Raw genomic sequence first — 24040 nt, 5'->3', positions numbered from 1 at the left:
ATATTACAAGAAGATATGATCTATATGACTACACATCCCTTCAAACTTCCCTGATCCTTGTGCACTGTGCCCCAGAATGCCTACAGCCCCCAGACATTCTCCAGGGAAATATGAGATGAACAGCTGGAGACCTGGAGTGAAATTTTAGCCTTTGGGAATACTGCCATTGATTCAATAGTGCCAGGATTTCATCCTTGGTTTCCATGGCTGCTTCCTAGCATCTCTTGGTCCCTCCAGTCCCTGATTAGCAAGGGATCCACACACACCTTTGCTGCAGTCTCTTTTTGTATGACTCCACAGAGACTTTTAAATAAATGCTGCTTTAGTAGCTACATTCAGCACACACTCCTTAAATGTACAGCAGGTTGAAACTTTATTGTCAGAACATTGTTTTGAGGAAAAATGGCTTTTTGACCAAAACAATTTTCTTTTTTTTCTTTTTTTTTTTGGCAGAAAATGTTTCATTGTGGTTGAAGTTTTAGTCTTTTTTAAAAGATCTTAAAGTTTTCAGTTTTGGTTTTCAATTGAAAAAGTGAAAATGATTCACAAGAAATTTTGAAAAATCAAACCACCCAAAATGTTTAAAAACAATACCCTGAAATAACCACACAAAGCACATGTACAAATGGCGAGGTTAAAGGAGTGTATATTTCAAAGACATATGAGTAGAGTAAATAGAAGGAATGTACCTGTTCCTCCAGGAAGTCCACTTTAGGATAGTTTATTCATGGTTCCCCACCACCAACTGTTACTCCCTTTTTTTTTTAAGCCTAGGAAGTTAAATACAAGCAATTATGTGCCTGTGATATAAAGGCTACACAGTTAATGTTGTAAAGAATCAGGATAATGCAGAGTTGTTTTTATTCCTGTTTTCCTTAAGGGTCCAATTTTGCAACCTTCACTCACTGTCAGTAGCACTTATTCACACAAGTAGTGCCATTTACATTCAGTGGGACCTTTGCATGGGAAAATGCTACTCAACATATTAAGTTGCATAATTAGGGCCCAATTCTGCAACCTGTTATTTCATTGGGGCTAAAGGCATAATTCAATGCACACAAACCATACAGTGTAGCTAAACTGTAGGAACCATAACTATTTCCATTTCCTCCATTTTTTGTTTTAACTCTACAACTTAAGCCTCGTAGGCACATATTTTGCATTCTCTCTCTAAACACACACACACACACTTGCTCTAAGTGAAAATCATAGACATTTCTAGATCACTTTCTAAAGGAATAAGATAGACATAGGCAGAATGAGATGGACAGGCTGGCAGTAAAACTCTTCAACTGAGTCAGCTAAGTGATCTTTGCTATTGCATGAAAGGGTCATTAACAGTCAGGCTGGAGCTGCTGCATTCCCTTACAGCTAGTACATAAATACTAATGAAAACCCATCCAATAAGTCATGTGTGTATGGAGACAGAGAGAAAGTGAGGCAATAAGTGAGTGCTGAACAGAAAATCTGCTCTGTAAGTAGAACTCCAGCATGCTTTGTTTTTGCAAGTGAATCAAAGGCCACTGAAAATAAGTGCCTGATCCAATACTCACTGAAGTGAAGGGCACCCTAGCCTGTCCATTGACTTCTGTGGGCTTTAGACTGAGCCATAAATCACTCCCCTTTAGGGCTGCCAACTTTCTAATAGCAGAAAACTGAACATCCTTGCCCCATCCCTCTTCTGAGGCCCCACCTTGTCCCGCCCCTTTTTCTGAGGTCCCACCCCACTCATTCCATCTCCCCTCCCTCCATCACTCACTCTGCCTCACCTTTGCTCAATCACTCATTTTCACGGGGCTGGGGCAGGGGGTTGGGGTGAGGGCTCGGGGTTGGGGTGCGGGCTCTGGGGTAGGGCTGGGGATGAGGGGTTTGGGGTGTAGAAGAGGGCTCAGGGGTGGGGCTGAGGGATTTGGAGTGTGGGAAAGGGTTCTGGGCTGGGGAAGGATGTTGGGGTGTGGCCGGGGGTGACAGCTCCAGCTTGGGGTGTAGGGCCCGGGGTGAGGCCGGAGATGAGGGGCTTGAGTGCAGGAAGGGGCTCAGGGGTGGGACTGAGGGATTTGGAGTGTGAGAAAGGGCTCTGGGCAGGGTGCTGGGGTGGGGGCGAGGGCTCTGGCTGGGGGTGCAGACTCTGCAGTGGGCCAGGGATAAGGGGTTTGGGGTTCAGGCGGGTGCTCCAGGCTGGGGAGTGGGGCCGAGGGGCTGAGAGTGTGGGAGAGGAAACCAGGCTCAGGCAGGGGTTTAGAGTGTGGGAGGGGACTCAGGGCTGGGGCATGGGGGTTGGGGAGCGGGAGAGAATGCAGGAGGGGGTGCAGGATCCAGGAGTGAGTTTGGGTGCAGGAGGAGGTTCCAGGCTGAGGCAGGGAATTAGGGCACAGGATGGGGTTCAGGGTGCAGGCTCCAGGACTATGGGTGTGGAAGGGGGCTCAGAGCTGGGGCACGAGGTTGGCGTGTGGGAGGGAGTTCAGGGTGCGGGTTCTGGGCAGCACCACCTCAGGTGGCTCCAGAAAGTGGCCAGCATGTCCCTCTGATTCCTAGTCGCAGGGGGAGCCAAGGGGCTCCACGTGCTGCTCCCGTCCACAGGCATCACCCCTGCAGCTCCCATTGGCTGCAGTTCCTGGCCAATGGGAGCTGCGGAGCCAGTGCTCGGAGTGGCACAGCAGGAGCAGGGGCAGGGGCAGTGTGCAGAGCCCCCGCTGGCCACCCCTGCGCTTAGGAGCCAGCGGGATATGCCAGCTGCTTCCAGGAGCTGTGCTGAGCAAGACATTCTACAACCAGACTTTTAGCAGCCTGAGCCACCAGGGTCCCTTTTCGACCAGGAGTTCTGGTTGAAAACTGTATGCCTGGCAACCCTACTCCCCTTCAAGTTAGCAGTCTGAGGACAACTCAGCAAAGTGAGCCTCAGAGTATTCCTTCTGGCTATGGAAGGGAGGTGATCCACTCAAGGTCTGCCAGAGAAGGTGCAGGACACCACTTAAAAATCATGAGTAGCTGCCTGGAAGATTTTATCTAGGCTGAAAATGAAAACTGGGCCACCTGCCTTGGTTTTCTTGCAAACCCACCAGTGAACAGCAAAAGAAACGGATGATTTGTTTACTAGGCCTGCAGTTTTGCTCAATCTCCCCTTTAGCTTGCACTGTTGCAATTGAAGAAGCATGCACATGGCTAAATCCAGGATTCAAAAAAATTGTGACAATCATAATTTTTTGATGGATGACCAAGTCTGAGATCAGCCTCGTCCTTGGATAAATCACCTCAAAATATTTCTCCCAGACTGCTTCACTAGGCATTTGCCACCTGGTCTAACCCAGCTCTAAGTTAAGTACTAGTTCTATGTCTGCTCTGCAGCGTCCACCAGAGGAGCAAAAACGTGTGTGCAGTTGTCCTACTGGAGACACACCACTAATGTCCGATGCCAGTATTCTTACTGGGGTTTAACATTACATTAGACACTCCCTCTCCTGATCAGAGACAGTTGAGTGAATTGTCCCAGGGGGCAACTGGAGTAGGAGGGTGAGCTAAATGTTGTGACATCCCTTCAGTAAAATCCCACGTTCTTTAATAATGATAACAGAAGGCTTTGTTTCAAACTGGTGCATGAAAGGAGGAATCTGACTGGCTAATACCACGCAAGTATCCAGGATAGCTACCCAGGATTTCTATTATAGTGTAATAAGAACAATTTTATAAATGCTTCAAGAAAACACACATATTCTCTCTTTCTCTCTCTCTCTCTCTCTCTCTCTCTCACACACACACACACACACACACACACACACACACACACACACACACACACACACAAAGAGGGGGAAAGGTCTTAAGGGTCAGCATGTTACCTTAGCTTGCTAAGCTGCAATTAAAGGCATCACTTAAGACAGACAAACAAAGCTGGTGCTTATCGAAGTTACACAGTGTGTAGCCTAATGCCGCCAGCTGGTGGCAGTCTCAGCCTAGCCTGTAAACACAAGGATTTTCATCCACAACCTATGAGAGCTGACACCAGCTCCATGAGTTCTAACTATGGGCTTGTCTACCCTTGCAGCTGTGCCACTGTAACGCTTAGTGAAGACGCTATCAATGCCGACAGGAAAGCTTTTCCCTTCGCTGTAGGTCCTCCACCTCCCTGAGAGGCGGTAGCTACGTTGATGGGAGAAGACACTCCCGTCGACATAGTGCTGTCTATGCTGGGAGTTCTGTCGCTGTAAGTGGATCGCTCAGGGTTGTGGATATTCTGACAACCTAGCTATACTGACATAAGTTTGTAGTGTAGACCAGTGTCAAGACCCAAATTCAGCACCAGCCATTTCCAAACTCTTATTGACTGCCATTTTCATTTTACTCAGAGACACTTCAGAGATGGGCTTTTAAGAGGGTGGAGACTATTCACACAGGATTCCTCAGCAGAAAAAGGAAACATCCAAAATCGTGGAATTTGAGGAGAGGTTCACTGGGCAGTCGCTTATATGCCACACACTGACAAATGCTATATAAAAAACCTAAGATAGAGAAAGAACTAGGAATTTCCTTCTAGAGACCAGAGTTCAGACCTGACTTGTGTTAAAAGGTCAGAGAAATCCAATAATGCCTAGTTCCTATTTGCTCCATGAAAATACACTACACAATTCAGCACAGCCTGCGCTCCAAAGAAAACCAAGACTGAAACTGCAAGGCTCTAGGACTGGAACGCCATGGGTGTTACAGGCCAGGACTGAGGCGCACCGACAGAGAGCGGGAAGCTCACGCATTGCTTACTTGGGCTATATTTGGTTCCAGGCAGTGCAAATGGTTCCTTGTTTTCATAAACATTGAAACAAAAGCTGGAACACACGAACATACAAAACAGCAACACTTACTATGTGGTCAGTTAATGCTCATCTCTGAACTTAAACTACGGTAAAAACCAACAGGCCAGGGAAGGAGTTCAATGGGGGCTGTAAACCATGTAACAGTGTGATCACCCAGGGTACGTCTACACCACCTACCGGATCGGCGGGTAGTGATCGATCTATCGGACAGGGCCACCCAGAGGATTCAGCGGGCCTGGGGTCTTCAGTGGTGGGAGGCCCCCGACGCCGAATTGCTGCCGAAGACCCGGCACTTCGGCGGCGGGTCCCGGAGCAGAAGAACCCCCCATTGCCAAATTGCTGCTGAAGACCCAGAGCAGAAGAAGCTCCGGGGGCCCAGGCCCCACGAGAGTTTTCTGGGGCCCTCGAAGCGAGTGAAGGACCCCGCTCCAGGGGCCCTGAAAAACTCTCGTGGGGGCCCCGCAAGGACCTGGGGCAAATTGCCCCACTTGCCCCCCCCCCCGGGCGGCCCTGCTATCGAGGATCGATTTATCACATGTAGTGTATCTTAGATCGATCCCCCCTTCCCCACAGTATAGACCAGGCCTCAAAGGCATATTGGGAAGAATCTGCCAGCAGAGCAGCCCCACTGCTGTCCCCCGAATCCATCAGAACACTCAATCTACTGTAAGATTATGCAACTTCTGGGGGGAACAGCAGATGGTGGGTTTGTTCTAATGGCCCTAAGCCCATCACTTACACTAACTGTTCTTGACATAATGCATGGGAGTCAGACTATTCTGACCTTTGGTTCAGAATGGGGAGGCAGGAGGAGGAGCTGTCAGGGATTTTTTGGAAAATAAAAAACAAACAAAACAAAACGAGAAAAGACAGTTAACTCTAGCTTTGCTTAAATCCCTCCCCATCTCACTCTCATCTTCCCCACCCCCTGCTATCATCATGAACAGTAATTCTGGCAGCATATTAAAAGCTATTTCAATCCCAGTGAAGCAGGGACCAAGAACAGACTCTTTCTCCCAAAACGTGTAAAATTCCAGGAAAGAGCTCCATAAAATAATGGCAGGCACAGGCCTTCAGCCTAGAATCTCTCTCACCAGACCTCCAATAAAAGGACAAAGTTCTAACAGAAAACAGCTACAAACACACACTGTCCAGTCATCTCCAAGTTTCTAATGGGATTTCAGCAGCCCTGAAAAGCAAACATCAGGCACAGAACTGAGGGGAACAACAAAGAGTCTGGTGGCACCTCAAAGGCTAACAGATTTATTTGGGCATAAGCTTTTGTGGGTAAAAAACCAAAGAAGTGAGGATTCTTACCCACGAAAGCTTATGCCCAAATAAATCTGTTAGTCTTCAAGATGCCACCAGACTCCTTGTTGCTTTTGTGGATACAGACTAACATGGCTACCCCCATACAGAACTAACGGGGTCTCCGACCTCATGTTCACTCATATAGTTAGAGACCTTAAAGTCCTCTCTCTGGCTGAAGGCAGGGAAGAAGTGACAATATGCAGCAAGGTCAGAGGCTTAAAGAGAGCCCTTAGTCTCTTCCTAACTAACCTCTCACTGCCCCAGCTCGCTATCTATTTAATGGCCATTTCAAGTTGTTACTTTGTACTATCTGGTTTCAAGATGTTTTCCCAAGAGGGCCCCTGAAGCAAGATAAAATGTGCAATTCCTGATGCAAGTATCCCAGACACCTCACAGCAGTAACAAGACAGCTTGTTTGTAACGGATTTAGGTTTAGTATTCTTCAGACCAACAGTATAGGACACTGCTCCCTGGCTTAATTTTAAGATTGAAAAGAGAAGTCCTCTAGGTGAGCCCTGTTGAGAATCGGGTGAGGGGACCAAACTCAAGGGAGGAAATACTGAAGGCAGGGCCTACGCAGAATGATTATGCAGCCACATAATTGCTGCATAAATTGTGCTGGGAGAGTCTAAGCGTTCATTTAAAGAGAAGTCTCTAGCCCTCATGTTTGCAGGGGGAAAAAGCCTTCAAAATATGACCCAAAATGCAAAACGCTGCAGCACTGTCTGAAGGGAGTTAAAAATAAATCAGCCAAATTAGAAACTATGTTTTGTGTTGTATTCACAGTCCTTACTGTTTATTTAGGGTAAACAGAGGGTGGAGGAAATGACTGAAAGTGGCTTGTATCTGGGCTGGGTAGTGGCCTGTGTGAAAAGACCTGGTGGCCTCAGGCCAGGTCCCAGTGGACAGAATGTCCACATTACAGGAACCACCACCATAATTGGCACTAATTAGCAGCCTAATTGCCAGTCTCTGCAGAGGACTGCCTACCTCCTTGCCCCTAGAGGTTGTCCCTTCAGGTCAGAGTGGGGAAGTTTGCCCTAACATTTGCCTGTGCTGTACCCACTCTGTGGATAAACAGAGGGCTTTGCTCTGCAATTTTATGGATAAACCACTCTTTAGTTGGCTGAAGGACAGTCTGTTCTCTAAGCCAATGAAAATATAGCAAATCAATGATGCAGCAAAACATAGCCTGTCAAAAATACAACAGAGTTCACTGTTTTGCTAACAGTTGTCCCACACAATGGGTAAGTCTCCATGGGGTATAAGAAATAAAGTCCTGGGACAGAACAATACCAGAGGTTGAGTGTCTCCTGTGGAGACAATAGAAGTCTCTTGGCACCATCTCAATGTTTTTTTTGATTACCTGTATTTCAAAGCTATTATAATCTATTACACAATCAAACCATGAGAAAAATGACATCTCTTTAACAAGTCTGGGAATTTGGCTCATTTGCTGCTTGGCCAAGACAGTAAGTTAAATGAAAAGAATTGTATCGGAATAGAAATTAACCCAGAGGCGGAAAAAGCAGGAGCAGATTTCTACCCTCTTGGCTCCCACACCTCCAGAGTACCTAATGGAGCGTCTCCAGGAGACATGAGTCCAGCTGGACCAAGAGAAGCTGGTACTGAGAGAAAAGCATGTGTCAGGAAGAGGAAGAGAGAATTCAAGGTGGTCAAGTTGGATGTCAAAAAGATGTTTCCATCCTCTCCCTTTCCTCAGCATCTTCCAAATTCCATGCAGTGTTCCAAGGTCCCCTTTCCAGCCTTTTGCTTGCTTTAAGTCTCCTCCTTATTGAAGTCCCCATCATTTCACCAAAGGATTAGGTAGGACTCCACAAATGCATCTCTGTCTCAGTCAGAGTAGTTGTTCAGTAAAGCAAGGATCCTCCCCGCCAAGGACTGAATGTGCTGCCTTTATAATGTTCCCAACCAATACCAATGCTGACATTTGACCGAGTGGGATATGGCACATACACTCATATATATTAGCTAAGTTAAAAAGTTGTAAGGCTGACCAACTCTCATGGTTTCAGGCATCAGCTGACAGCATCTTGAGTTACAAATGAATTTACCCAGCCCACTCCCCATGGAGTACACTATCTGGCAGTGCTTTATACAGGTTTTTTAAGCTGTACTAAGTAGTATCCAGTCTAACCTATTGCCAGAGGAAAATATACCAAACCAAATGAATCTGTTCCTATGTGGCAAGGCTATTTTAGTGCCTTGGTTGTCAGCCAACAGGATGAGAAGCAAAGCCCAGCTCTAGGTTTTGAGGGGCTCTGGGGAAGTTTTCACGGACAGCCCTATCCAGCAGCCTCCCCATTTATATCCGGGTCCTCTTGCCTTCATGGACTCATGGAACCCTCACTGGCCACCTCCTGCCAGCTGAAACTATCACCTGTTTGAGAGATCCATGTCCTCTGAGGAACCAACCATTAGATGGGTTGGGAAACCAGAAGGTGGAAGTGAAGTTCAGCTTTTGAAGCAGGAGTTGGGGAAGGACAGTTAGGGAGGTCAGTCTCTGCTACTGCCCATTGGTAAAGGAATCAGGTGGGACGACAACCATGTTATCCAGGACAGCACTCTGGCTGGCATGTCCAGGTAAGCACAGTGCCCCTGGAAGACCTGAGAACTCCAAGGCTAGCCACTTGGGTTGCATAGACCAGTGGACAACAAAATGCTAAAATGTGTAATACAAAGTCAGCGGTGGAGGGGAGCCCAGGCAGCAGCAGCAGCTGTTCTCTGCTGCTGGTGGGTTCCTTCCTCTACCAGGGATCTGAAACAATGGCAGCAGCTGCACCTTAAGCAAAGTCACATACCTTTAATGGGAAAAGATACAACTTTAAGAGTAGCCCAATGCCTACAACACACACAAGGAAATACTAGTCAATGGGCCAAATCCTGCAGTTCTCACTTCAGAAGATCTCCCAGAAAACTCTGTGGAAGTTTTGCCTGTGTAACAGCTGCATGATTTGGCCCAATATATTCATGTAACCAACATAAAGTAGCCAAGTCGACCGGGAAAGTGTTGGATGGTGTTGGTGTGTGTTTGTTTGGCTAAATCATGTACATGTGTTTATCAACTGGAGCAATTATGTACATTTCCAAATACACACATACCTGTGCAGAAGGCAGAGCTCTCTCCTTCTGATATCTGCATACTAACCCTCTAGCTACCAACATGAATGTCCATTAACAGCTGATGGATGCTGCTAACAGGTTTTGCCCACAGTATTGCTTCCTAAAAAAGAGAAAGCCCTCCCCGTTTCAGCACTCTGCATCTGTCTGTGCATTATGCTAAAGGGTCTCTGGCTCTTCTCTTTTGGTGGCCTCCAAGTGAGAGAAAGGGAGCTCACCCCAGAGGCAGATGGGTGTAATAAGCATTAAACTTCTCAAAATGAGATTTTCCACGCTCTTTCAAAGGAAAACAATCCCTTCGCTTTGGAGCTCAGTGCATGTGTGTGAGGAAGGGGAATTGGGGAAAAGAAAGGTCAGTCAAAGGACCCTTAAAGAAATCACACTAGTGAGACCCCCTGGGAGCATCAGCAATGCTGGAATCTGGTTTTTGTTTCTGGATCGATGAAGATTTTGTAATGATTAGGAAGACAATCCATCCCTTCTGCGGGCTGCAGTTACAGCCCCCACTTCCAGCTGGGGGAGAGCTCCCTCCACTGCAGACAGGTCTCTGTTTTAGAAAATAAATGGGAACAAAAACGCAGGCAGGGGAATCTCCCTGTGAGTTCTTGCACTGGAGGGTGGGGCTCGCTGGCTGCAGGGAACAGGGGTAATTTCCTTTATATTACATTTTAGCTGAAGATGCCATGATTCTAAAACAGCACCCCCACACCAACTCTCATTCTACTGCATTGAAAAGAAAATGGAAACACGTCTGAGTGGTTAGGATTCATTAATTATATGTCTCTCTTTTTTGTGAATAACTCATGGGCTACATCAGACCAGACTTAGAGGGAGAGCGACTGAGAAAGAAGCTTTACAATCTGTGGCATTGTTATTCACTAACAAAAGGACCCCTACTTGTCCACAGAGAGGGAGAGTGTAGATGCTCAGTCAAATGGTCTTTCAATGCTTACAGATTCAGATGCATTGGAACCCTTCCAAGTCTACCTACTGTATAACCGGATACACGTTCTTTAGATGGCCTTCCATTCACTCTTCCTCACTTTCCGAGTCCCACCTCCTCATCAGATTTTGCTCTTTTCTGTCTGTACTTTTAACATGCAGCAATAAACTAAGCTGAGGGGGAAAGAGGACAGAATGGAAGGAAGAAGTAGATCCAAAATGTTTGCCTTTGCAGTCTCATGGCTATGTGAACTGAGCCCCACATTTCAATGACAATAAATGCTTCCCCGCCAGCTCACTGGAAATATTTCATCTGCAGAAACAGAGCTCCAGGAAAAAGCATGGTCTTGTGGTTAAGGCACAGAACTAGCACTCCGGAAACTTGGGTTCTATTTCTGGCTCCATCACAGGCTTCCTACATGACTCTAAAGAAGCTATTTGACCTCTGTTTTCTCTAGCTGTAAAATGGGAATGATCATATTTACCACAGGGGGTTGTTTCTGAGGTTGGTAAAGTGTTCGGAGAGCCTCAGGTGGAAAGTGCCATCCAAGAACAAAGTATAATCCAGGCCTCCAGGTGTAGCCACAGACATTCACACACATGCACAGGGATGTGGACATGAATCTCACACACACTTCAGGCAGTTTCAAGGATTTCTCACAGGGCCTTTGTGAACAGATATTCCCTCTCTTTTCTCCCACAAAACCACATTAATATTCAAATGATGGCACTGAGCAAGGTCAGCAATTTATTATCTCCTCTCCTGTTATGTTCCAGGGTCAAAGGGTATGTCTACACTATGAGGCTATTCCGATTTTACAGAAACCGGTTTTTTTAAAACAGATTGTATAAAGTCAAGTGCACGCAGCCACACTAAGCACATTAATTCGGCAGTGTGCGTCCATGTACCAAGGCTAGCATCGATTTCCGGAGCATTGCACTGTGGGTAGCTATCCCATAGTTCCCACAGTCTCCCCCGCCCATTGGAATTCTGAGTTGAGATCGCAGTGCCTGATGGGGCAAAAAACATTGTCATGGGTGGTTCTGGGTACAGCCTCACCCCTCCCTCCGTGAAAGCAGCGGCAGACAACCGTTTCGCGCCTTTTTTTCTGGGTGAACTGTGCAGACGCCATACCACGGCAAGCATGGAGCCTGCTCAGCTCAAGACAGCAGTCACAGACGTTGTAAACACCTCGCGCATTCTCGTGCAGTCTATGCTGAAGCAGGACCTGCAAAACCAGGCGAGGAGGCGGCGGCTACGATATAAACGAGTAGTGTAGACCAGGCCTAAAAAGGTGATTATAGGCCTACAGAAGAGTCTTTAGCAAGGAGGCTGTGGAATAACATGGAAGCATTGCCAAAGGAGTTACAGTGACCGACTAGGAGCAAAGAGGGTGGGAGCCCTGCAGGGCAGGCTGGTATGAGAAACAGAGCTCACAGGCCATTTAAGTGACCTACTGAGAGGGTGTAGGTCCCACAGGGCAGGATGGGAGGGGAAACAAAACACACAGCAAATAAAATCTGCCCTTTCCTCACAGGCTCCCTCCAAATGCTGCTCGTCTCTTGCCTTGATCATTGTAGCGGTCTCCTCAGAGTCTATCTAAAATCCCACTGTTAAAGGCACCTTTTTCTTCCTGTTTGAAATTCTCTGTTGAATCTGACGCTGTAGGAGACAGGAAAGCAAACTCCTCATTTTCACCTGCAAGGCTCTGTGTCCTCTTGTCCTCACCTATAGCTCTGCCCCATCCCCTCTCCCTTCACCTACACTCTTCCCAGTCCTCTAGCCATACTCCTCCACTTGTCTCCTCCTCTTACTCTTGGCTGCTTTCCTTCTTAGATGTTGCCCTCGACACTCCCTATGTCCTTACTTGCCAAACACCCCCTTTCTCCTCCTTAAAACACAGCTCGCTCCTCAGTCAGTCAGTCAGTCAGTCAGTCAATCTCCTCTCCCTTCTTACCACTGGCCATTCCATCCCCTGAAGAGCTGTCCTCCTTATCTTATTTATAGTCTAAGCCCTCCAGAGTAGGGAGCAAATCTTTATACAAGTTTGTAGCGTGTCTTGTATATTTACAGCCTTATCTGTTTTCTCATAAACAACAATAGGGCGCTAAAGAGACCTAATGGAAGAGGTGCAGGGCCTGAAGGACTTTCTGGAACAAGAAACAAACAACATAGGAAGTTTGAGTGACCTCGTGTGAGGAGATGTAGGTCCTAAAGGACAGAATGGAATGAATTACAAGAGCAAATTACAGGGAGCACCTAGTATTAGGGCTGTCAGTTGTGCATGATAGGCTGGAATGGGGAAGGAAGCACACACAGATTAAGTGACCCACTGAAGGGTGTGAGCCATGTGGGACATCCTGAAGCAGGTCCTGCATTAAATACTTAGTTTAGATTCCTTCTCCTTTTTAAGTTGGGCCCTACCAAATTCACGGCCATGAAAAACGCGTCAGATCGTGAAATCTGGTCTTTTGTGTGCTTTTATCCTATACTATACAGATTTCACATGGGAGACCAGCATTTCTTAAACTGGGGGTTCTGACCCAAAAGGGAGTTGCAGGGGGGGTTTCAAGGCTATTTTAAGGGGATCGCAGTATTGCCACCCTTACTTCTGTGCTGCCTTCAGAGCTGGGCAGCCAAATAGCAGCAGTTGTTGGCTGGGCACCCAGCTCTGAAGGCAGCGCCGCGCCAGCACCAGTGCAGAAGTAAGGGTGGCGATACCATCCCATGCCGCCTTTAATTCTGCGCTGCTGCCTTCAGAGCGGGGCAGCCGGAGAGTGGCAGCTGCTGACTAAGGGTCCAACTTTGCAGGCAGCAGTACAGAAGTAAGGGTGTCAATACCATACCAGGCCGTCCTTACTTCTACACTGTTGCTGGTGGTGGCTCTGCTTTCAGAACTGGGCTCCAGGCAGCAGGCACTGCTCCCCAGCTGCCCAGCTCTGAAGGCAGCACTGCCAGCAGCAGTAGCACAGAAATAAGGGTAGCAATACCGCTATCCCCCCAATAAACTTGTTACACATCCGCACACACACACACACAAACTCCTTTTTGGATCAAGACCCCTACAATTACAACACCGTGAAATTTCAGATTTAAACAACTGACATAGTGAAATTTACAATTTTTAAAATCGTATGACCGTGAAATGGACCAAAATGGACTGTGAATTTGGTAGGGCCCTATTTTTTTTGCATAGCCCTTCCCAGTTGAATTCTTGTTTGACCTGTGGGGTTTGTGCTGGGTCTTTCCTTTTCTAAATCAGCAGACTCAACAGAGCAGGCAAATCCTCAGTGTCTAAGAGTTCATGCCCTATTTCCCCACCTCCTCCATTCGTACTGACACCGAGGTGTATAGCATAGGGCCAGGGAGAGAGAGTGTCCACGTGCAGCCTGCCATGGCCTATTTCACGGCCAGCCAAGCTTCCCCGTGAGCCAAATGAACTGTACTGCCATGACCAGAGCAGTACAGAAGACCCTATCAAGTGGGCCCCAACTTAGCAGACACACAAAGGGGAAAAAGAAGTGGCTTCTGGCAACTGCCACTGTGTGACACACAATAGCTGTGCTGCTTGCACCTAGTCTGGCACTTTAAAGGGGGAATTGGTTTCAGAGCCAGGGAAGGCTGCTTTCCCCTGCCACTGTGTAGGGCACAGTATTGCCAACCACAAGCATTCCAAAGCCATGAGTCAGGCCCCCTCAAAGTCATGAGATTTGAAAAATAATATATTTTGGGTTCTTCTTATTTGCTTTCCATTTTCCGAACCTTTTGGACATCATGTTTTCTAGCTTTTCTCCACAACTATGAGGGCTAGAAACTTACTTCAAAACAAAACAAACAAATGAGGAGATTTTCATGCAATAACAACAGGAGCTAGGGCTTTAAGATAGATACCAAATACCTTCATTTTCATGATATAACATTTCTTATGGCAACAGACAAGGCTTTTATTCTTCAGCCAGGCATGTACTGACTCTTTTCTAGGTCCAACAGCACCTGCCATGTTAGGGATCATTTTATGTCTACACTGCAAAAATAGATAACAATTGTTCTTTGCTGTGTAGTGTTAAGTGGACTGCAGATACATTTTGGTGCAGCGGCATGCAGATCATGTGGTGTGTATACCAATCCATCTATCTTTATAGCAGCAGTGCTACTATCCAAAGCCCACTGAATCAGTGGAAAGACTCACTAGCTTTTATGGACTATGGATAAGGTGATCATAGAGAAGAGCTCTGGTTCAGGGAGAAGACAGCGCACTGACTTTCCTTCTCTCTGGAGTGCTCATACAGGAATGATGCTTGGTGAGAAGGGGGATCTAGAGCTCTACTGAGAAATATGCCCCACTGGTGAAAAATAAAAATCACAATCCACTTCAGTCACAGGCCTACACACAGCTGGGGCATAGCAGACCCATTCAAAGGAAATACATAACAGCCTCCTTCATTCAGGAAGAAATCCTATTTTGCGTCCTAGGCTCTCGTTCCTCAAGCTCAAAGGACTAGAAATGCTGTGGAAACAGCAAATAAAATCCTGGACCCACTGACTTCATCAAGGCCAAGATTTCACTCAGCATCAGCAGCTTCTCTGTGGTGTGGAAGGGAGTCCAATAGTTCAGTCAATAGCACCATCTACTCTGGTCAAGTAAACAGCATAATGGGAAGGCGTCCCAGCCAGTCTTTCTTAGCTGGAAAGATAATTGGGCTATGCCATGGGATGAAGAGTTACTGCACTTTATTTGTTTAAAAAAAAAAAGTACTTAATTTCATGTACACCAATTTCTAAAGTAGATGAAATTTTCCAAATTTTGACTTTGCAATGAAAGTTTGATTAAAAATGGGATGAATTTTACAGAAAAAAAGTCATTCTACTTTCTGGTAAGCACAGAACTGGGCAACATTTTCTGAATTTCAAAATTGGGATGAAGTTTGAGATTTTGACAAAAAAGGATGAATTCCACACAAAATTTTCCCCCATTTTTCAACCTGCTCCAATAATTTCTAGTTGTTCTTTCCCCAAGTCCTTCCCTTTTCTCACACAAACAAAAAGATTATTTCTAAACATAGCTACAATGGGAAAGGAAGGATTAATTTCACTCAACAGCAGTTATCATATTTAAAGAAATAGACATGGTCTTTCCTTAAGCCTTTAGTACCACCTTTAATTATTAGAACCTAAGGGATTTTAGAAGACCAATGCCTGCTGTTTGCCTATATTGAGTGACATGCAGAAAGTAATCACAATGCACTTAGCCAACTTCACTTATTTGCACTGAGCCCCTTTCTAGTTCTCAAGCACTAGCACAACAGAGCTATTGTGTCTGGATTCCCAACACTGCAGCAAAGTAACAAAACTCTACCTTACTCCAGATTGAAAGGAACAAGGCTTTAAAAAGATTACACAAAACCGACATAAGTTTACCTGAAAGTGTTCACATTTGCATTAGGGGCTATGAAACCCTTTGACACAAATCCTAAATGTTAGACATAAATGGCATCCCTAGAATCCAACCTTTTGCTCACAGCAGATTCCAGGATGGGAGCTCAAAAGAAGACAGGCATCACCAGGAATAACTATATGAAGGGTTTAACGTGTGCTGTGGGTGAAAATATAACAGAGACTGGGGAAGGCATGGGAACAGAATCTGGTTCCACCACAGCCAAGGCTTTTCGAGGATCAGTAATCCTAGTTGCCATCACTCACTTCCACAGTCTCTCTTTTTCACCCTTGTTTAAATAAGAATACATTTAACACTCAGTTGGGAAAGAAGGAGTTACCCCTGCTTTTTCTCTCCAACAGGTACTGTGTGTGTCTACATCTGCTTCTCTTCCCAAGCAGCCAGCAGAGGGGAGTCAGTTCAATCACAATGGAGCCTAGAAAGGCCCTCAGGGGAAAACAACCTTTTTTGGGATACATAAAACAGGTTTTCATTAACAATCAGATCAGGGGAACAGCTCAGCCTTAAACTGGGAAAACAAACCAAGATCAAGGTCACCAAGCAGGTCCAGGGTAGTCGTTCTCCAGCTTTCTCTGTAGCAATCCTAAATCCTGGGCAAAGTGACTTTGAGGTGGTGTTCTCCTCTGATGGAATGTCCAATCCCAACATCAGCTACTGCACTTGGACTCCTCTTTACTTCAACCCTCCCCATCCACAGCGGAAAGCTTTACCAGAGTCAAACTCTACTGCTTATTCTTTAATGCACGTGCACATGCACACCCCTCTCTTCATCAGTGGAGAAATAAGTATCTCTGTCATGGAAGAGATAAAGAGTTACAGTGAGATTACTGCAGCGAGATCCCACAAAGTGAGAATTATTTCCAGGCCATGCATCATTATCAACATCACAGCTTCTTGGATAAATCATTTATATAAGACTGGGAGAAGGCAAGCGAGGGGGAGGGGGTCGAGGTCCTTGCATGTGGGCTGGTGATCAGGAGTGTGCTATTGTGTGCAAGATGCATGTGAATGAGTGTCAGCATATTGGGGAGGGAAGGAGGGAGTGTGCAGACAGTAACAGAGTGGTGTTTGCTGAACTGCACTGAATTAAACCCACATTGCTAAAGAGATGCTAATACGCACTCTTTGTTGCAGGGGAGAAATGTGCAAGTTTCCACTGACTCTGCTGCTGTTATGTAGAAAGGAAGGAAAGAGGCAAACAAAAGAGAGAAAGATGAAAAACAAAAGAGGAAAGACAAGACCTGGGGCGGGGGTTGGGGTGAGAAGTGGGAATAGATTTGTAATTTATGCCTCCACTTCAGCAAATGTTTTCACTAACATTAGCATTGCTAAAGCTGAAAGGGCACAAGCGAATAAGAAACAGCAGGAACCTGTGGCTTTACGGCACTAACATCTGCTGTAATGAACTCCTCGCAGACTCCGTTACAGCCCCTTCCATCATCACCTCAGTGCTCTCCACTTCCTGCCTGCTCTCCAGACACACTGCCAGCAAAACCAGGAACCCAAATATTAGCCATGTGGGCGCCCTTTTAGTGACGGCATCGAGCCACTCAGCCAGGCCTGTGTGTCTTTTGAAAGAACAGAAGAACGAAAGGAAAAAAAAAAAGTCGCTCAGAATGTGGAGCTCCCATTTACCTACAGGGATCACACTGCATGCTGTGTTATGCCTTGACCAGCTCATGTCAAAATACACCGCAAAGGGGGAAGTCATGGAACTAGTGACTTTAAAGTGTCATTACAATCACAAAAGGAACTAAAAAAAAGAGACCTCCTTACTCAGTACAGATCTGCTCCCTGGAGTGAGCCAGTCAATGAGCTCTCTTTCCTGACAAACGTTTATTTCTGTTAGCATCACACAGCTAGTGCCGCAAAGGGAAAGAGACCTGGATTCCAGTCTGGTCTGTACAGCATCAGCTGCACGGCCCTTCAGGGTCTAACTGTAGAATCTGTCTCTTGTGTTACCACCAGTCACGCAGGACACAGCTTGACTTTTCAGGCTGTGTTTGCAGGGTTGCTGGTTAGAAAAATCTTTAGATTTGCAAGCAGAGAAAATGGCACCTGAAGACCCAAACACAGAACCCCACGGTGTCATCTTCCCAGATTCACTGTTCTTAATAGAAACATTTAGTATAATTAGACAGCAAGAGGGGACCTACTTTTTATTTTAGGAAGGGGACCCAGTCCAAGAATAAGGGGGGGGAATATAGACAACATAGGAGAACTTCAAACACTGCTGATTGTAGCCAAGCGGGTCTCTTTCCTATGCAATGTCTGGCTTCACTGACTGGTCAATCTAATGTCTCTCTCCCTTTGCCATACAGTTGCAATGACATCACTTGGGAGGAATTCCACTGGGATTCACATAAATAGCATGTAGAATTCCATAGGCATCCACTTTCCAATTAGTTTGGGATAATGGTGCTAGCTTATTTTGTTACTGCGCTGTCTTCCCAATAGTTTGCCTGGGGCCTACTATGAAAGGGCCAAACTGAAAACCACAGATCCTCAATTAAGGCTCTCTAGCTCAAGGATCCAGAGGTGCCCCTGGCTGTGTATTTGGGGCTATGGTGCCTGAAGAAGCCTACACCTTAGTGTACCCATATCAGCTAGGCAAGGGCCTGCAATCCTGGCTGGGGACAAGAACTTTCCTTCTCTTTCCTGTTACCTTTTCTGTATATTAATGGGCAAGAGACCCAGGGTAAGACCCCTTCAAGAAGTGATGAAAGTGCAAAACTGATGGCACTGGGGAAAACCTAGCATGGTGCAGGCAGCACTGTGAAACTTTCATCATACAGCTCCACTCATGCATCTCAATCCTGACCTGACGACACCTCCTACTACTGCTATTTTAATCCTAGGCTCCCAGAGATTCCATCTCTATCAAGCAGGATAAATACCAGTGTATCTATTTTTTTAAAGCCATCTGCGTGTTAGCCCATATCTTAGTCAAACAGAAGCGATGGTGTTACCTTGCAATAAACAATCAGAGGTTCATGCTGTTTCTGATACAGCATGGTAGTCAATGTCACAACATCACACTCCATTTTTTCACAGCCACTACACAACCCACATAGAGTTGGCACTGAAGTGTGGGAGAAGAAAGAGGGAGAGGGAAATGTACCCTAGAGAGCTTGTGATCCTTGTTCCAAGTTGTACATGCCAATTCTAATAAAAATCAAATGCACAACAAAATCAGCTCCATGTCTGAGAATGGCAATGAATTCCCATCACGCAAACCTTCTGATCAGGGTGGTAGTAACATTTTCTGGAGCAACAAAGAAAACTCAAAGGAACGAATGCTCCTACCGTTTCTCCACTGAAAGCTCTTGAAAGATAAATAAAACCTTAAACATCACTTCCCTCTTTAACAGAAAATACAGCACAATAAAAACTATTAAAGTTCTCTTCCATTAAAAAGGAGAGAATAAATCTCTCCCGTCAGGCCTCATATTCAGCTTTTCCCCACCGTTTTTCATTCCTTTTCTTCCTTTAATTATACTTTAATTCTGAATTTAGTGCTCACAAAACTAGAGGATAGACAAAGCAGGACAGGAACTGTACGACCTTCCCATACATATAGATCTAATCCAGTGCTTTTCTTTCTACACCTGCACTCAGCCTGCTATTCCAGTCTTGGGCACCCACACAGTTCTGCCACCCTGTTTCAATCCTGACCTGCAGAACCCCATTCTAATCCCCATCCTGAGCCCTGCAGCTCTCACAATGCACCTAAACCCTGACCTGCAGCACCCTTGCTAATCCAGTTCCCCTGGCCTCTGTTCAACTTTGCCAAGACACTGAAATCCTGACTTGCACCACCACTATTATATTTCAGTAGATTGAGTCTCCCTGAAGCACACCGTGCTAACTGTGCCAAAATATTTGTGTAGTTTTTTTCCTTGTCTTTGTATCCCCTAAATGGACAAACATTCCCTATTATGGGTCAAGCTTGCAAACAACCAACTCATTTTCACTTATGCTGACCCAGGACTGAAATCTAATGTCAGTCTCTAGAAGCAAAGGTGCAGTGCATTAAAACTAGTCCGTCCCCACAACCCTTATTTCCCCTCTCCCCCACCCCATTTTAAACAGTACCTTTGTAAAAGATACATCTTCCTCAGTGAAGCAAGCTGGGGGGTTAAATCTTCTACTTGAGAAACACGCTCAAAATTCCTACTCATCTTTAATTACCCTTTAAAATGAAGGCTTGGTTCATTTTCCTGTAAGATCACATTGTCAAAAAATGCTTTTAACAAGATGAGGACAAATCTGCACAACATCCAGTTCTGGTGACACACACCTACCACATTCCATAGCCATCCTCTTTCTTCACAATATGGGAGGAAAATGACCAGCTATGTTAGTTAGTTAGGCTTTAAAGTTTCAACAAAGATTACAAGCTGTCTGCCTGTCACAGGCTGACAGACCACTCCAAAGGTCTGACATTTAAAGTTATGGTCTCTTCCAAACTCCACAGCCATCAAACTTTATAGAGCCTCACTTCTGCGATCTAAAACTGAAGACATCTTTTTATATCTGCACTTAAAGGGAAAACACTCACACCTTTATTTTCCTATTGCTGAAGGGTGACAAAGGATAAATGGTGCAGAATCAAGAGATAAAGGCATCAAAAGTGAATTCATTCTGGGCAGCATGCAGCTGAATTTTATCATAGGAATCAGGGATGGGGGTAGGGAGCAGGATACATGCTCCTTAGTTATTTGGGGGGAGGGGGAAAATCACAAACACACACAAACAACTTGAAGGGCTGACTTTAAATGACTCATGATCACCAGATTTGTTTGCTCTTAGGAAATTTTGGGAGCTGTTAGACAAGGCTTAGGTAACTTAGTCTGACCATAGCAGCCTGATTTACAAAATTAAGATCAAGTATGAGAAGAACTTGATTCAATTCCATGTTTGAATCAATAAGAAATCAGAGTCCATAATTAAAAGGTAATTCTAGAGTTCAGTGGTTGCAATGATTATTACCTTGGCCTTTTTTTACTCCCACAGTAAGAAGCCCCTATGCCCATCATTCAAACTGCACCCCTAGTTCTCTGGATTATTGAATAGAATTAAATTGTAAGCAGAGATGTAATTTCCCCTGCCAACAAAACAAAACATCAGTAAGAATCAAATGAATCACAAAGTTGGAGTTAATAGCAGGGACAGCTTGCAAGTCACTCACTCAGCTGAGCTTCCTTGTCTGCCTTCCTCTCCCTCATCCCTGGCCTCCAAATCATCATTTTCAAAGGAATGCACCTTTGTTATTAATATTAATTCAAAACAGGCCCACTCTCTCCATTCAGTGTCTCTATATTGTGCGGGGGCCCAATCCCATGCTCCTTGCACACCCAAGTTTCCCACTGAGTTCAGTGGGTGTTTTGGGTGCACAAAGAATGCAGAATTGAGGCTTTAATTTGGAATATCTGCTCTATTGCTTTACTTTTCTTTAATTTGTAGTACAGCACATTCGTAAACATACTTTGAATGTTCTTAAGCCAGTGCTCCTATTTCACATTCCTGAAACCTTTTAAACAATGTTCTCCATTCAATACTGAACCTTCCCCCTATCATTAACTGCAACTTCAAAATACATCTTTAAATACCAGACTCTGGACAAATTATAATTAGCCAAGATCAAATTATAAGTGTTGCAACTTTTTAGAACTGTATCAAACACTGCACTAGAAAAGAAAGGCACTCAGCCTATGAGACTAGCAAAACATTAGCTGCTGTACAGGGAAGCAACCATTGCCAATTATAAATATTTAACCAGACATAAATTGTTACCAATATAGTCTTTGCATATCTGTGTCCTTCAATTTAGCCTTACATTTCAAAATTGTCTGACATACAAAAAATACCATCTGTTGTTCTAAATCTCTGTCAAAAAGCAGGTCTCAGACAGACAGAACAGCTTAAAGATGGACCAGTGCTCTCACAGTAGATCATGCATGGGCCTGAGAGAATCCCTTATCCTCTGGACCAGTAACCTAGAGTCTGTTACACATTTCTACAGCACATGATACACAAGGATTAAGAAGTACAAAAATATGTGGTGTGCCTACCTAATTAGATAGTGTACTGTCTCCTTCCCTTCCACCACAGAAAGGTCTCTTTAAAATACACACAGAACATAACATACACAGTCATCAGCAATAGGACACGCAAAAATGTCAATGATCCACTGGAAGAGGATTTTGACTCATGCTCCTGACACCAGAGGGTCAAAACTCCTACACTGTTTCTTACTGCAAAAGTAATCTGACTACCTGAAAGGTCCAAACTCTGGTCCCCTCTTTCCCCTGGAATTTGAGGCCTTCAGCAGTAAAACTAATACTGCTCATTCATTCTCCAACTCCTTTCTAGTTTCATCTGAAGATATTTATTTTCTCCCTTGCCTAGACCTCTTAATTCTTCCCACTGTAATTGATTATTTACCATAGACGAAAGCCTCCGAGGTTGTGTAGTTCATACGAAAGATATTATACAAACAAGGGCCTTTGAGTAAGGTCTTATTGCTGCATTAGACATGGAACTAATCCTGAAGTAAGATGCTACTCAGCAAAAGTAAGGGGTGGCAGAGTCAGCTACTGAAGTTGAACTGTATTTCTGCAAACGTGAGCATGCTCCTATTTCCCTTGCATGAGACCCATTTTACAACCTGTGCTCACCGTGGATCGCCTCAAGGGCTTTAGTGAGACTATTGTCAACCGAGGCAAAGGTGGAGGAACAGGGGGGGTTGGAACTGCACTGGCAGGCCCTATTCCCACTTCTCCACTCACGGTCTTACAAGTAACTGAGGGGCTGAGCAAACATTTTTTAAAGCCCCTTTTAGAGGTATTTAATGGTGTCATTCTTTCTCTGTGCCACCATTTAACATCCATGTCCAATTTGCCTTCCTCTTCTACTAACAGTTTCCAACTCCATAAAAACAACAATGAAAGAAAAAAACCCACCTCTCAAATGCTACACTCCGAATCCAAAGTAACCTCCTGCCTGGGGCTATCCTGATCCCTTGTGTGAAGCATTTTCACTTGTGCAAAATTAATCAACGAGGTAACCAAAAGCAGGGAAGAGTTAGTGAATAACCCTCTTCCCCTCTCTGGGCGGACTGAAATAGCTGGGTTTCTTCCAGCTCCCCCTAAATCACTAGTTAGGGAGCAGTGGGAAACCAGCCCGGTGCAGATGTGGAATAATTTGCTCCAGTTTCTTCTCCAGATAGAATGGGAACGTTTCTCGGTTTTCAATGACTGAAAAACGGCTCAGCCTCGGAAGCCGCCACGGGGCCAGCAAAGCGGCGATTTTCCTGACGGCGAGCCTGTTATTAAAGCCCAGCTCGCATTCCCGCCGCCGCCGCCGAACAGCGCGGACCTAGCCAGCGGCAGAAGGGAACAAACGTGCGCTCCGAAAACCAGAAGCCGAGAGCGAGGGCAAACTCTGGAGGGCTCCGGGGGTCAGCCTCCCCTGTGGGCGCGGAGCCCAGCCCGACCCCCGCGGAGACAGGAGGCCGGCGGTGGCCGCGCGCAGAGGCGCCGCGGTTCGTTCATACCAACATCTTGTTGATTCGGTTCCTTACCTGCTCCGCAGCGCCCGAAGTTGCAGTGCAGCATCAGAGCCAGGAGCAGCACCCGGGGCGCGGAGACGGCCCGGCTCCGAGCTGAAGGCATCGCTCCCCGGCTCAGCTTCTGTGCCCGTCCCCTCGGGGCTGGCTCCCAGGCTCCTTCTCCTCGGCTGCCTGCTTCGCCCAGAGCTCCCCAGCTCCCCGGCACTTCCCCAGCACGGGATCGCCTCCTCCTGACGCGCTTGGGGGACGCGGGTCTCGGCAAGGCGAGGGAGGCGAGCCCGGGGAAGGGTCCCGCCCCTGCCGCTGGATCCCGCCGGTGCCAGGCTGGGCAGCTCCCCTCCCAAGTTGGGTGCCAAGGAGAGCGTGTCAGAGGAGCGGCCGCTGGGTGCGCATCACTGCAGGCTCCTCCTGCCGCCGCCTCCCTGCCCGGGCGCTGCGCCTAGCACGGCCCTTGCATCCTGCCCCCAGCCCGGCTCCTGCCACACTGCCAAGGTGGCCCGCACGCCGGAGCCCAGGCGCAGGGGGGCGGCGGGGGGCCACGAGGGGGAGCCGACAGCCGCAGGAGCGGCGTGGGCAGGGCGCAGGGGGGCGGCAGGGAGTTCGCAACGGCCCACGCCACTCCGGCAGCAACGCGCAGCGGAAAACCCGGCTGGCTGGATTCACAGTGAAAGCCGGAGCTGGAGCCGCTCGGCACTTCCCTCCACTCGGAACCTCTTCGCCCGTCAATTTCTTTTCTGCCTCCCCCTTTGCGCTTTCCTCAGCGGCCCACATCGTGTCCCCCCCTTCCCCTCAGCTCGCTCTCAGCTTCATAC

The 24040-nt window shown here is 46.4% G+C and overlaps 1 protein-coding gene across 3 annotated transcripts in view; it reads right to left on the bottom strand.

Annotated features, from left to right (window-relative positions):
- The window catches only part of UNC5B (unc-5 netrin receptor B), a 150770-nt gene extending 127086 nt beyond the window's left edge, over positions 1 to 23684 (bottom strand). For all 3 annotated transcript variants that reach the window (XM_030570332.1, XM_030570335.1, XM_030570333.1), the window contains exon 1: positions 23241 to 23684. In XM_030570332.1, coding sequence (XP_030426192.1) covers positions 23241 to 23331 — 91 coding nt within the window. In that variant the 5' untranslated portion in view covers positions 23332 to 23684. The remainder of the gene's footprint in view (positions 1 to 23240) is intronic.
- Between the last annotated feature and the right edge of the window lie 356 nt (positions 23685 to 24040).

This window comes from Gopherus evgoodei, chromosome 7 (assembly GCF_007399415.2).
Source record: "Gopherus evgoodei ecotype Sinaloan lineage chromosome 7, rGopEvg1_v1.p, whole genome shotgun sequence".
Classification (NCBI taxonomy): domain Eukaryota; kingdom Metazoa; phylum Chordata; order Testudines; family Testudinidae; genus Gopherus; species Gopherus evgoodei.
The sequence above is the reverse complement of the archived record's forward strand: the minus strand, read 5'-3'. Positions and strand labels throughout refer to the sequence as shown.